Source organism: Ruditapes philippinarum, unplaced genomic scaffold (genome assembly GCF_026571515.1).
Source record: "Ruditapes philippinarum isolate M1 unplaced genomic scaffold, ASM2657151v2 ctg4917_1_1_1_1, whole genome shotgun sequence".
Classification (NCBI taxonomy): domain Eukaryota; kingdom Metazoa; phylum Mollusca; class Bivalvia; order Venerida; family Veneridae; genus Ruditapes; species Ruditapes philippinarum.
This window is the reverse complement of record NW_026864838.1, coordinates 48,106-62,654: the sequence shown is the minus strand read 5'-3', so window position 1 is coordinate 62,654 and position 14,549 is coordinate 48,106. Positions and strand designations below refer to the sequence as shown.

The following is a 14,549-nucleotide window of genomic DNA, read 5'->3' as shown; positions in this document are numbered from 1 at the left end:
AAGGGATTTTTTTTTCCTTTGTTTTCCACAGGGAATTAAAAAACATTTGGGGGGGAAAAATTTTTGGCCCCCATTTCTAAAGCCATAACTTTTGGTTTCGCATCCGCTTTTTTTTTGGGGATCAGGTTTTGGGAGTTTTTCTTTTTGGGGAAAGAAAAAAAAATTTTTTCCCTTTTTTAAAAAAATTTGTTTTTTTCCCCTTTTTTCCCTTTTTTTAAAAAGTATGTTAAGAAAAGTATTTAAAATTTTTTTTGTTTTTAAGGAGTTTAAATTTTTTTAAAAAAAAAAACAAAAATTTATTTTTATTTTGTTTTTTTCCAAAATTTAAAAAAAGGAATAGTTTGGGCTTTTTTTTTTTTTTTATAAAAAAATTTTTATGTTTTGTTAGGGGAAAAAAAAGGTTAATTTTTTTTTTTTAAATTTATTTTTAAATTTTAAATTTTTTAAAATTTTAAAAAATTACAAAAAAAAAATTCCCCCCCAAAAAATTTTTTTGATTTTTCAAAAAATTTTGAAAAACAATTGGTTTTTAAAATTTTAAATTTTATAATTTTTTTTTAATACCTTTCGGAGGGGGGTAAAAAGGGGAAAAAAAAAAAGGGGGTTTATTTTTGGGTAAAATTTTAAAATTTTTTTTTTTCTTTTCAATTTTAAAAATTTTTTAAAGCTTGTTATAGGAATTTTTAAAGGGTTTTTAAAAGGTTTTTTTTTTAAAAAAAAAAAAAATTTTTTTTTATTTTTTTTTAAAAAATTTTTTAAAAATAAAAAAAAAAAAAAATCCCCCTTTATTTTTTAATTTTTTTAGTTTTAAAAAAATTTTTTTAAAAAAAAAAAAAAACTTTTTTTTTTTTTCCCAAAATTTTTTTTTTGGAAAGCGTGGCCCTTAAATTTTTAAAAAGGTTTACCTTAGTTTTTTTTTCTGAAAGAAATTTTGCATACATTAAAAATTTTAAAAAAATTTTTTTTTGGTTTTTTTTTTTTTTTGGGGGGGTTTTGGGGCCCAAAAAAATTTTTATTATCATTTTTTTTTTTTTTTTAAATGATTTTTTTTAAATTTAAATGTTGGGGTTTTTTTTTGGGTTTTTTTATTAATTTTTTTTAAAATTTTTTTTTGGGGGAATAAAAAAATTTTAAAATTTTTTTTTAAAAAATTTGGGGGGAAAATTTTTTAAACAATAATTTTGGTTTTTTTAATAGGAGAAAAAATTCAAATTTTTTCCCCCCTTTAATTTTTATTAGCACTTTGTTTAATTTTTTTTTAACTTTTTTTTTTTAATAAACCCCGGGGGTTTTTTTTGAAAAATGGTTTTTTCATTTTAAGGGAAATTACCCCACCACCCAAACGGCGTTTTTTAATTTTTTTATAAACCCGGGCCTATAATTTTTAAAACTTTTTTTGGGAAAAAATTTTTTTCCCGTGTTTTTTTTTTTTTTAAACCAAAATTTTGTGAATTTTTTGGGTTTAAATTAATCAACTAACGACATATTTTAAAATTTTTAAATTTTTTATTTTTTTTTTAAAAAATTTTTTTTTTTTTTTTTTTATTTTTTGATATTTCCCAATTACAAAAGGTGGGTTCAAATCAGTTTTTTTGGGTTTTTCTTTTTTTGGGGTTTTTGAAAAAAAATTTTTCTTTTGAGGTTTGCAAAAAGGGGAAAGGAAAAAATTTGGATGTTTTTTTTTAAAAATTTTTTTTGTTTTTTTTATTAAAAAATTTTTTTCGGGGAAAAAAAAGTTTCAAAAAAAGGGTTTGGGTCTTTACTTAAAAAAAATTTAAAAGGTTTTTTTTTTAAAATTTTTTTAAAATGGAATTTCCTTTTTAAACGATGGCCTAATTTACCTTTAAATTTGGTTTTTTGGGGATTATTTTTGGATGGTTTTTTACCTTAAAAAAATTTTTTTTTAAAAATTTTTTGTTTTTTTAAAAGAAAATATTTAAATTTTTAATGGGAAAAAAATTTTTTAAAAAAGAAAATTTTTTTTTTAAATTTTTTGAAAAAGGGAAAATTTTTTTAATTTTAGTAAGTTTTTTTAAGAAAATTGGGGTTTACCGGGAAAAGGAAATTTGTGTAAATGGGGTTAGAAAAAATTTTTTTTTTTTTTCTATGGGCCACAATTTTGATTTAAAAATTCTAACACTTTTTTTATTTTAAAAAATATTTTAATTAAAACTTTTTTAAAAAAAATTTTTTTTTTTGTTTTTTTTTTAAAAAATTTTGTTATAAAAAAATAATTCAAAAAAACCCTTATTTTTTTTGGAATTTAAAAAAATTTTTTCTTTGTTTTGGGAAATTTTATTAAATTTCAATGTTTTTAACAAAAATTAAAAAATTTTTTTTAAAAATTACCTTTTTAAAATATTATTTTTAAAAAAAATATAAAATTTTCACGGGTTTTTAAAAATATAAAAAAAAAAATTAAAACCAAATTTTTAAAAATTTGTCTTTTTTTTAACCTTTTGAAAATAAAAAAGGCATATAGGCCCCCAAAAGGAGGGGTTTTTTTATCATTAAAAAAAAAAACCATTTTTGGTTTTGGGGTTTTTGGAAGTTTAAAAGTTTGGGAAAAATTTTTTGTTTTTTAAAATTTTTTTTTAAAAAAATTTTAAATTTTTTTATTTTTGTTTTTAAATTTATTTTTTTTCCCCTTTGTTTGGGTTTTTAAATTTTAATTTTTAATTACTGTGATGGTTCATGCACATCTAACTTCACGGGACAATATTGCGAGATAGAAATGGGTAAAATTACTTTTTTAAAAACAAAGCGTAAAACAACATTAGAAATATGATGATCTGAAATAAATTTGTGTCTCTCTACTTTTTCTTTAATGCCTTTCAAACAATATAGTTTGCACAAATTGTTATTGTTATTTATTATAAACAGCTAAGCATTATGCCCTTCTAAATGAAAATTTGAAAACAGATAAAATAAGTCAATATTTTGCAATAACTATCTTAATTTTGTATATAGTGTATATCAAATATACATAGATAGTCCTTATTAAATGGTGATGGAAGTAATGTTTTATGACAAACTTTTATATACAACGTGTTGTTTGTGTAATGGATTGTGAAAATGAATATCGTTGATAAAGTGGTCTTAAATGTAATTTCCTCAAACATTTTACATTTCTTACATCTTGATGCTTAAAGTTTTGAATTATGAAAAGTCTTAATTCCAGTACATCAAGGGTTATTTAATTGTATATTTCAATCTTATATTGTGTATTCTATATACGTATGTATATTAAGTGGATGGTGAATGGAGTGAGTGGGGAAACTGGTCTGAATGTTCAACAACATGTGGTGATGGAGAGAAAAGAAGAAAGCGTCTATGTAACAATCCTTCACCAGATAACGGAGGGGAAGATTGCCATGGAGACACTTTTGATTTTATAAACTGCAACAACACCGACTGTCCAGGTAATGTTTACAGCATAAATAAATATTTCAGTATTAGGTATCTACATCGGTTTTGCTGAGTAAAATTGTAAAATTACTATGTATTTATTTGATTTTCAATGTCATATAATGCCCCAAAGTCCTTTCATATAAATGGCACATATGAGTTTTGTAATGATGTAATAATGGAGTAAGAACCTGTGAGATGCTTGATGTGTATCAGCTGAAGAAAAGAAAGATAAAACACTGAATATATGATATAATTGTTCAGTATTATTTTCCTTCTTCAGTATGTCGCGAAATACAACCTCCAGGAAATGGATCTATTGAGTGTGTCAATGATACAGATAGTATTAACTGTACAATGTCTTGTGATGACGGTTTTGACTTCGATATTGAACCTCTTCCACTATATTACTGCGGACCTCAAACATCCCAAGAATGGAACTTTCAGAATGACGAAAACCCTGACAGAAGGATACCAAGTTGTGTCGGTATGGAAACAAGTTTTAAAGCGGCCTTTAGCTTTTATTTTAGATTTGAAAAACAATTCTTTACTGTCTATCAAGGAAAAACATCTCTGTTACAACATCATATCAGATATAAAATTATATACCATTATTAATAAATTATATGATCTTCATACTTCAAACGAAACAATTTAATCAATTTGCAAAGAAAGGTAATCTCATATTTAATTTCAGAAATTAAAACGTATTGCATTTTTTGTGAACCCTGTAATTGCAACGTTTAAAACAACACTGTTGAACAGAGCAATGAATATAATTGGTACCGCAAAATAGTAAACATGGTACATTTAAGGTTGCTCATCAAGGCAAGATTGATAATGTTGAAGGGTCAATTTGATTCCGCTTATTCGTAAATAGGCGTGGCCTATGTCCCATAGCGTAGCGCCGATGTGAAATGTGACCTAATTTACAATGTAAACTCATATATAATGAATCAATAGTGTGAACTGTTTACTGTCATTAACTGCAGAAATAAAAGTACCAGAAGAGATAACGGTGATGTACTCTGCACACTATGAAGATCTTTATTGTGCAAATCAGGACCTTGAAGACTTTGCAGTAGAACAGATAGATCTCACAGTGAACATGGTTCTGTCAAATGTAGCATGTTTAGTACAAAACACGTGCTCGTTGAATTACGTAAAGACAATTGATTGTGACAGTAAAAGTAATGATCGAAGGCGACGCTCTACTGGAACTACAGCCGGCTTCAGTTTACAGATAAAAACTAATCCAACTGAAGGTATGGAAGAAATGGATTTCGATGAATGAAATAAAAAGTGGATTGGTGTACAATGAGCACTTTTTTCATAAGAATTTCAAATATTGATAAAAACAATAGAAATGTATCGTTTAGATATTATTATAAAGAATTGCTTGGAATAAAATGTTAATTAAGTTCTAAGAGACTAAATATGAGCACTGCATGATGAAAAAAATATTTTGTTCTAGAACATTTTATTATTATCTGCTGTATAAATATATGTAACATCGGATCTTGTATCTCAAACTTGCCAAGAACTTCCATGGATAATTTTTTCATAGTTTGTTATGTCTGATACTAAATACTATCAACGTATTTTTTTATCGAATTACAGACCTTCTAATTACAGACCTACAGACCAATTCACTTTATATATTGTGCCTTTAGAGAAACATACGTATATGTCCAAATAAAATCTAAAAAATATATGATATTAGATAATAAGACAAAGGTTTTAAATCATTAAACTCAACACTTGTTTGCTGTTAATTAATGATACATTCACAAATGAAAGTCATTCAAGCACTTCCTATTTTAGGAAATCAAAATGAAACGCTGCAAGACCTTGAGGACGCTTTTAAAAACATCCAGAATGCGGCAGATTCCGGTGATCTCACAGTTCAAGTTCTTGACGATGACTATGAATTGAGGAGCAATTCTACTGAAATACAAGGTGACGTCAAGTGTGGACCTGGACAAACAAAAGTCAAGTTTTATTGTGGTATGTTTATATGTTTATCGTTTCACATCCCCTGCATTGTTAGATACGGGCAAGTATTCGTTTTCGCTTATTAATATGTATTTATTTAACTGTCTCCCTTTGAATGTTGGGCATATTGTTGTCTGCTAAAAGTGTTGTCTGCTTAATTTTGAATTTTATCAAATTTTCTAACAAGTTAAATACATGAATGCCTATCCTTCGGCTTGGTATATGAAACATCGCTGAGGTTTCTGGTCAGGTACCCGACAAGAAGCTAAGGTTTTAGTCTGGTACCTGCTAACAAATTAGACTAAACTGGGGACCCCCGACCCAAAACTGTGGGGGTTTTTCACGGTATCGCAAGCGAGGGATTGGTTGGGGACTTGATAAAACGTGATGAATTTGTCTTGGGAACCCAAAGCTAAGAGTTGGTCTGGTACATGATAGAACGGGGTATATTGAGGTTTGGCCTTCTACTTTTGGTTTTTACAGACTACTGTATCTCGCTCGGCAGATTAAGCGTTAAGTTTTGTTTATAACAGTAGCCTTCATTTTTAAAAAAAAGTCATAATCATGACTTGGGCCAAAAAAATATTTTAAATTAAGTTTAAATTTAAAATTTAGAAAAAATTTACGATAATTGCTTTTTTTGAAAGAATATATTCAGAAAGAAAAAGCAACTACGAAAAAGACCATATCAGATTTTGAACTGAAAATAATAACACTGTTTTTGATAGACCAACATTTTCGTAAAACATAATGACAAACTGGTTCATATACAAACAATATTTAATAATACATGTACAACTTTCTGTTGCTGTTACAGTTCCATGTGGAAAAGGTTCCTATCTGAACATGGATATATGTAAACCATGTCCAGTAGGAACTTACCAGTCTCTTGAAGCACAATCTAGTTGCGTGAACTGTCCAACAGGAAAAAGTACCATTGGAATTCAGTCAACAACTATTAATGAATGCACAGGTACTTCGAAATTCTTACTTACATATTTTGCCATTGTAGAAAATAATTGGCATGCATCTTAAATAAAGATTTCAAAAAAGGCCTCTCATTGTAATTCAAAATCATTTCAGATCAGAAAAAAAGAAGCAAAAAAAAAAAAAAAATTTGGACATGCATTTTATACAAAAATGCTAAAAATGGCCTAAACAGTACCAGCTTATATGCGTAAAAGTTTCCATCAAGAAAATTAAATTTTCATTCGTAGACTTTAAAGCAAACGTCCGGAAACGCACGCGCTTGTCGTTTCCATAAATGTGAGATTTTAATTTTACTAACCACTTTTTTCTAACCTTACTTTTCAGTTAATGTTGTAGTGCCTATTGAGGAAGGACTGAAAGGTAATATGAGCCGCGTCACGACAAAACCAACATAATGGGTTTGCGACCAGCATGGATCCAGACCAGCCTGCGCTTTCGCGCAGTCTGATCAGGATCCATGCTGTTCGCTTACAAACTCTTTAACAAGTAGAGAAACTGACAGCGAATAGCATGGATCCTGATCAGACTGCGCGGATGCGCAGGCTGGTCTGGATCCATGCTGGTCGCAAACCCATTATGTTGGTTTTGTCATGACGCGGCTCATATCTTTCTTCAAAAGCTTCTTTTATACACATGAAAATGTTTAGAACAACAACTATATAAGAGGAGCATTGGATTGGTGGTTAAGGTGTCTGCCTTTCAAACTAGAGATTATAGGTTCGATCCCTACTCGGGGTCACGGACATGTTTCTTCATATGACACCAGTACTGGTTCGTTCCAGGAAGCGGACTCGAAAATGATTAATATAAAGTGCAAGAACTTATTTCGCAGTCGCGCTTCCATTTTCACTATAAAAACGCAAACCAGTTTAGTCAAATTGGTGTATTAAGCTAATTTTCTAGACTGGAAAATGTGATGCATCTGTATCAACTACGAAATAAAGTTGACGATTGTCTGGTTACATTATAATCTCATTTTTAGACATTCTTCATTTTAATATTTATTATTTTTATTTGATCAAGTTTATGTATGCGTTCTCTTCTAAATTATTACTGTAAAGATATACTTGGCTCAAATTTGATATTAGAAAATATTGATCGTGACTACACAGTCTCTTTATAAATATAAAATAAACATGTTTTGAATTCAAACAAAGTAGATATGCTATGTTTTAATCTCTACATATTATATGTGGTCACAGTATGAATACATAGTGTCATTAAAAAACTGGTAGGTTTTTTAGGAAAAGACTAACTTTACTTGACCTGAATAGGGAACGCAGCTTCCCATACATAGTTTATTCGTTCTGTTATTTCAATTAGACATATTCATTAAGAATTTCATAGATTTCAATAAATTTCTGTGAGCATAGTATATCTTAAAACTAGGCTGAGCATAGTATATCTTAAAACGAACGAAATGTTATATGGGTTAATGAAATAATATGCATGTTTTTATGAAAATTGTATGTATATTGTAGTCACTGGTATATGTTTTATTGTAGTCACTAATATATGTTTTATTGTAGTCACTTGTATGTGTTTAATAGTAGTTACTGATATTTGTTTTATTGTAGTCACTTGTATGTGTTTAATTGTAGTCACTAATATATGTTTTATTAATGTCACTGGTATATGTTTTATTGTAGTCACTTGTATGTGTTTAATTGTAGTCACTAATATATGTTTTATTGTTGTCACTGGTATGTGTTTTATTGTAGTCACTTGTATGTGTTTAATTGTATTCACTTATATATGTTTTATTGTTGTCACTGGTATGTGTTTTATTGTAGTCACTTGTATGTGTTTTATTGTAGTCACTAATATGTGTTTTATTGTAGTCACTAATATGTGTTTTATTGTAGTCACTAATATGTGTTTTATTGTAGTCACTAATATATGTTTTATTGTAGTCACTAATATATGTTTTATTGTTGTCACTGGTATGTGTTTTATTGTAGTCACTTGTATGTGTTTAATTGTAGTCACTAATATATGTTTTATTGTTGTCACTGGTATGTGTTTTATTGTAGTCACTAATATGTGTTTTATTGTAGTCACTAATATGTGTTTTATTGTAGTCACTAATATGTGTTTTATTGTAGTCACTTATATGTGTTTTATTGTAGTCACTGGAGTCGTAGTTGGGTGTGTGTGTAGTCATTAATATATGTGTTATTGTTGTCACTAATATATGTTTGTTTTATTGTAGTCACTGGTATCATAGTTGGTTGTGTGTGTGCTCTCGTTGTCATAACAGTAGCCATATTTATATACAGAAGATACAGGTAAACATTTTAAACTCGTCAAAATACTGTAAAACTCGTCAAATGTCGCGTCTTATAAAAATAGAATTAAAGGCCAATTAAGCCTCCAAAATGTTGTCAGTTTTTTTTTCTATCAAAAGCTGGTATCTTCTGACCGTTTCCAAAAAGTCACTATATGACAAACGATCTATAGTTTGATGATTATTTTGCTCTTTAGCAATTATTATAGTCATAGTGTTATATTTTTTGTATGGAAGAAAAAATATTACATTTTGCTTTTGTAGTTTATTAACATTTTGCTATCTTTACGACTCATAACGACACATTTAGCACTTCTTTCTTTAGTTGCTTAATTTCTAACATTAAATCTATTATAATTAACACATGCTTGACCTATTTAATTAATGATTAAAATACTGGTTTCTGCGGCATAATGTGCCTTCAAACAAACATAAGTATAATGAACGAGTTTTCAACTTAATTCAGAACTAGGCCTTATTTAGACACCAGTTTTTGCATATACATTGTATAATGAAACAAAAAGAAACTTTCTCCAAGTTTTAATGTAGATATGTTAGTACAGTTTTTTCAATCCTTTTGAAACTCGATTTTTACGTTGAATAAACATATCGGGCTTTTATACAGGCTGACCAATTTTGCAAACAAAACGAGTTTTACAAGCTACTACATGTATATAAGTGTGTACATCTAAGTGGTACCCTTGAACAACTGGCACATACGTTGCGAAAGTTTCTTTTTTGGTTCAGTATATATCACAGAAACTGATATACACACATATGATATTAATTTACGGCATTGGGGACACTTCGCCAATAATCAATTATCAGTAAGGAAACAATATTGATCGAAATTAAATTTTGTGGTCACTTTAAAAAACAAACAAACACAAGACATATTATTTGCGTGTTATGAAAGGGATATCGAAAAATATCTAACGGAAACTGGCGTTTATGAACCTATTTGCATTAATTTATAGAAAGATTTATATATTTTATGTGAAAAACAAATTGTCGAGAAAGTGGGACTCATGCAAATGTTGTGTCATGTTTCAGATCTACAAAAGCTAAACTCGTTGAGGTAACAGATATTAACATGGTTGCTCGGCCAGAGTCCAGTCTTAGCCAGAGAACTAGCGATCTTGGTCCTAAGAATAAACATTTTGAAGTGACTTCCCTCGCTTGTCAGTCAAACTCGTCTCAAATGCCACAACTTGACACCGAAAATGGAAGGATCACTCATGAAACTAGGACAGGATATCACACGAGCAGGTCGAACACATCTGTATCTGAAGATGGAAAGATTCTTCATAGTAAACCTTGGAGATAGGATGTTATTGCGTCATGTAATTGACGATTTAATTGATCAATGACGTCATTCTCAATCGAACTTAACGTTAACGGATAAATTACGTATGCTGAACTTAACAAATAAAAAATCCTTGACTCTATTTTGTTGTAGCCAATTAGTGTAAACCGATTAAGGCTTTTGTGAGTGAGTGAGTGTGTGAGTTGGTGAGTGAGTGAGTGAGTGAGTGAGTGAGTGAGTGAGTGAGATGGTGAGCGTGTGAGCGTGAGTGAGTGAGTGAGTGAGTGAGTTGGTGAGTGAGTGAGTGAGTGAGTGAGTGTGTGAGTGAGTGAGTGAGTGAGTGAGTGAGTGAGTGAGTGAGTGAGTGAGTGAGTGAGTGAGTGAGTGAGTGAGTGAGTGAGTGAGTGAGTGATTATTATAGTGACAGGTGTATATGTTAAAACAACAACATTAGTCATATAATAAAACATCCCATTCAGTGGGTCTATATGACATTTTTAAGATAAAAATATTTCAAATTATGTTCATATTATTTTATTAATATCTGTCATATTTTGCGGATTATATTGTATTGTGTTATATTGAGGTTGAGATATTTTTTAGACACTAAACCAAAAATAATAAAACTTGTATATTTTAACAATAACTTGATAAAAAATTACATTCAAACTTGGCGTGTTAAAAGCTTTAAATCTGCTCGTAGTTAACAAAATAAGTGTTTTAATTTTTGAAAAGATATATAATTCCATAATACATAATTTACAGGCCTATGATTGAAATATGATTGTATAATTATTTCTTTAAAAGGAAACTGCGCATATACAAAATTATAGATAAATGGTTAATTTCTGACTTTTAATAGCAGAATAATGTTTTGTTCCGGAGCATTTTATTGCTTTAGATCGTACTTGATTGGGTAAAGGCTACAACATGGATTTTGTTATAACTATAATATTGGACTCTAGAAATGGAAATGGGATCACTTTTCCTTTCGCTGTACATCATATATACCGGACGGAATCCTACATGAATGTCACGTGATGAAGATTGTTGGCTTTTGTGATCATTTTTGTGATGTTTTAATAGGAATCATTATTGGGTCCAATCTTATCAATTAAGCTTCCTTTCCATGTTCAAAGCCCAAATAATCCATTTCAAATGGATATCATACCATATACAGCTTTTTTTCATTTCGAGAGTCCGAAATATCGACATAAATGCATAATGTGCGACATATAGCCCGTGTTTTCATTTTCAGAGTTCAAGGAATGAATATCAAATGCAGAATGTACTTGAAATAGCCTCCGTTTTATTTTCATATTTCAAAAGTTCATGTCAAATTCTTAACATGCTTGAAGTAACAAAGTTCTGTCAAAATGTCATAAAAGTTGAAATAAAGAAATAACCACAGTCTCAAATTGATGCCGGTTTCAGCTTATCGAATGCCCATGTCATTTGTACTTTGATAGAGATTCATCAATGTCCAGATATTTTCAGAGATTCATTTTGAAATGTACTTAAGGTGTTCCATTTACAATCATGACACAAAGTGAACAACATGTACAACAAAACACGACTTCATGAATACTTTAATTCTTTCAATAAGACAACAATTAAAGTGATAGATATTATACTGAAGGAAACAAAATAGATTAAACTGTTCACCTTCAAGAAATTTGCAGACTATCCATTGATTTTGTGATTGTATATATGTATGTATGAATGAATGTATTAATGTAATTGACTATGTACTTTGTATACGTCAAAATAAACTTTCTGTTCTGTTCTGTTCTGATATTCAACAATGAGATTCTATCCTTCGCATTATGCACAGTACAACAAACAATATCAATGCTAGTCGTGAAAAAATATAATATTTAAATCAGCAAAAAATAACGTACACTTAATTCATCGTAAACTTAATTCATCGCGAATAAAACAGGTGATTAAAAATAATTAAAGTAAAGCATTAACATTAAGCTTGCAAAGTGACTGGGAAAATATAGGCTATTGTGTTTAATTATTGTATGAAACGATGCAATTACATGTATATTGTACTTTTAAAGGTAATGACTACAAAATTATATAAACAAAACAATCTTTCTTATCTCATATCTCCTATTTATTTATTTTTTATTGAAAATAAATAAAACTGCAGGGAAAAGAAATCTTCAAACAATTATAAAAACTGTAGGCAAAAGAAATATTCGAACAATTATAAAGACATTGTTTAGATATTTGTTATAATATGTGGCCTTAAAAAAGTTATAATTAGTTAACTACATCAAATATATAATGCCTAGCTTATAAGTATGATATAGTTTTAGAGGTGTACTAGTATTCTGAAATAAATTCACGGATATCATTATCATATCTACCTGATCCCAGATTTTTTTCCAACCACAGATGTGACACATGCCTATTTTGAGTAATTATGTTGCCTTTTCTTTTTTATATTGGCTGCTGTAAACATGTTTAACTGGGGATTTTGTCAACTTTTTAAATAAATTTAAATTTTAAATTTATCCCAAACATGTTCAAATATCACCTATTGGTCAAACACCATTTTAACAGTCAATCTTTTGAAATATAAAGTCACTTCAGCTCAAATTGACTATGAAAATATTAGCATAATGTCACTTTAACTTGCTTAATACTTAAAACTGAACATGAACTAAGCATAAAGTTTTAAATTATATTTATGTTAACAACACTCAGTTTTGGGTCTTAAGCATACATTTTAAGCATACAATGGCTAAAATATAATACCCTTGAATCATAAAACATAATTACATTGACAAAGTGAAAAAAGGGAAAATGAAAATGAAACAAAATTAGCAGGCATATTTCACATAAAAATGATAATTCAAAGAACACATGTAGCGAGTTGTTTCAAGATTGATATTGACATAAAAATTAAAGTACATGTAGATGTTTAGCAAAAATTTAACCCTTTATAACATCACACTTATCTTATATATAAAATATGTCAATACTATTTAGAAAATAGTTTTGTATTTTTTTCTTCATTTTGAATATTACAAAAAATATATGTTCAGATAATTCTGATCTTTAAAACTTTGCCCCAGGAACATCATCTTATGTTAACTTTACAGAAAATGCTATCATTGTTTACATGTGAATGTACGACCTTCTAAGATTGTGTGTATACGTAGTCCACACAGCAGTTATCAGTGACGTGGTGGTAAATCTCTCCTATACAGTAAAATATCTACATGCATATCTGTCTTTAAAAAAAAAAATTTGGGGTCAGGTGCAGTAATTAATATATTTGACGAAAATGTATCGTTGGTCAAACGTTGGCCCAACATCTGTTTTAAAGTACATATTTATCGTTATTGGGCCAATGCAGAAATGTCGCTGGCGTTAACTTATGGTTGGTTCGACGTTGGGCCAACAACTGCATTTATAGTACATATTAATTAGAGTTGGGCCAACCATGGTCCAACAACGATTTTCCTATGACGATTTTCCGTGGTTGGCCCAACCACTGCATGTTTACAGGGGGGCGTGAGAGATGTTGCACATTCTCATATTCCCTCAGGCACGTATACAGACTCAATCAAACCGAGTTTTTAAACATATATACATTAGTAATATTCACACATGCACATACATGTATAGAGAATTTGACTGTTTTGAAATTAAATTTAAATTAGGCTTTTAACGAAGCGTTAGTGGCTCAACTTAGTGCAACTAAAATGTTTATCAATCAGCATTCTTTAAGAGTCCATCATATAAACAAGCAGATAAAAAATAAACAAAAATTAATTATGAGTGTAAGTAGTTTTACTTTTAAACAACAACAATTAAAAAACAACATTTATTTCAAACACACGTATTTAAAAATCAATAAAAAAACATACAAAAATATAGCTATGCTGCTCCGCAAAATTCTGGCACATTCTCTGATAAAAATCTGGGAAAAGACTTTCTTGTTTCACGACCGAACTTAAAGCGCATTATGCCTTAGAAATGATTTTATTATTATTTCTCAAAGACTTCTTAATTTTGGTGTACATTTATAGAATACAAAAAGTTACTTATTGGCCAATTACTTGAACCCAGCGTTTTCATCTTTTGCTTTTTGGCAATAAGTACAGTTATAGTGAATTATCAAGAATCTAATAACATATTCGTCAATGCCACGTGCATTTTATACATGTGTTTTGAGAAACAAAATAATTACTTAAAATGTTACAAGTGCACAGCCATTTTTTTCCAGTTAACCTCGCCGTCGTTTAAATTCCATTTATGTATTTTGGTCTCAGGTTACATCCATTATACATGAATTTGTTCATTAGCGTTTAGGTAGAGTTCACCTCGCAAGCGTTTAATGTCCATTCGGAAGTTAATCACTATATATTTTCATTTCTGTTTATAAAGAGTTCGATCGTTCCCCTCTCCGTCGTTTATCTTCCATTAATGTATTGGTCGGTATATAGTTAATCATTATATTTGTTCATTACTGTTTTGCAAGAGTTCACCTCGCCGTCGTTTATTCTCCATTAATGTATTTTGGTTGGTAGTTAATCATTATAT

General features: G+C 29.1%; 1 protein-coding gene across 2 annotated transcripts; it reads left to right on the top strand.

Moving 5' to 3' along the window:
• The first annotated feature begins 2,696 nt into the window (after positions 1 to 2,696).
• On the top strand, positions 2,697 to 10,437 carry LOC132726985 (sushi, von Willebrand factor type A, EGF and pentraxin domain-containing protein 1-like). 2 transcript variants are annotated; one of them, XM_060712398.1, is made up of 10 exons: positions 2,697 to 2,738; positions 3,252 to 3,422; positions 3,692 to 3,895; positions 4,401 to 4,673; positions 5,233 to 5,415; positions 6,221 to 6,376; positions 6,718 to 6,753; positions 8,523 to 8,551; positions 8,635 to 8,681; positions 9,734 to 10,437. In XM_060712398.1, exons 1-10 carry the CDS (start codon positions 2,735 to 2,737, stop codon positions 10,005 to 10,007), a joined length of 1,377 nt encoding a protein of 458 aa, XP_060568381.1. In that variant the 5' UTR covers positions 2,697 to 2,734; the 3' UTR covers positions 10,008 to 10,437. The 2 variants fall into 2 exon arrangements, with proteins under 2 accessions (XP_060568381.1, XP_060568380.1); XM_060712397.1 differs by lacking the exon at positions 8,523 to 8,551 and having other exon boundaries at positions 8,606 to 8,681.
• The last annotated feature ends 4,112 nt before the right edge of the window (positions 10,438 to 14,549 follow it).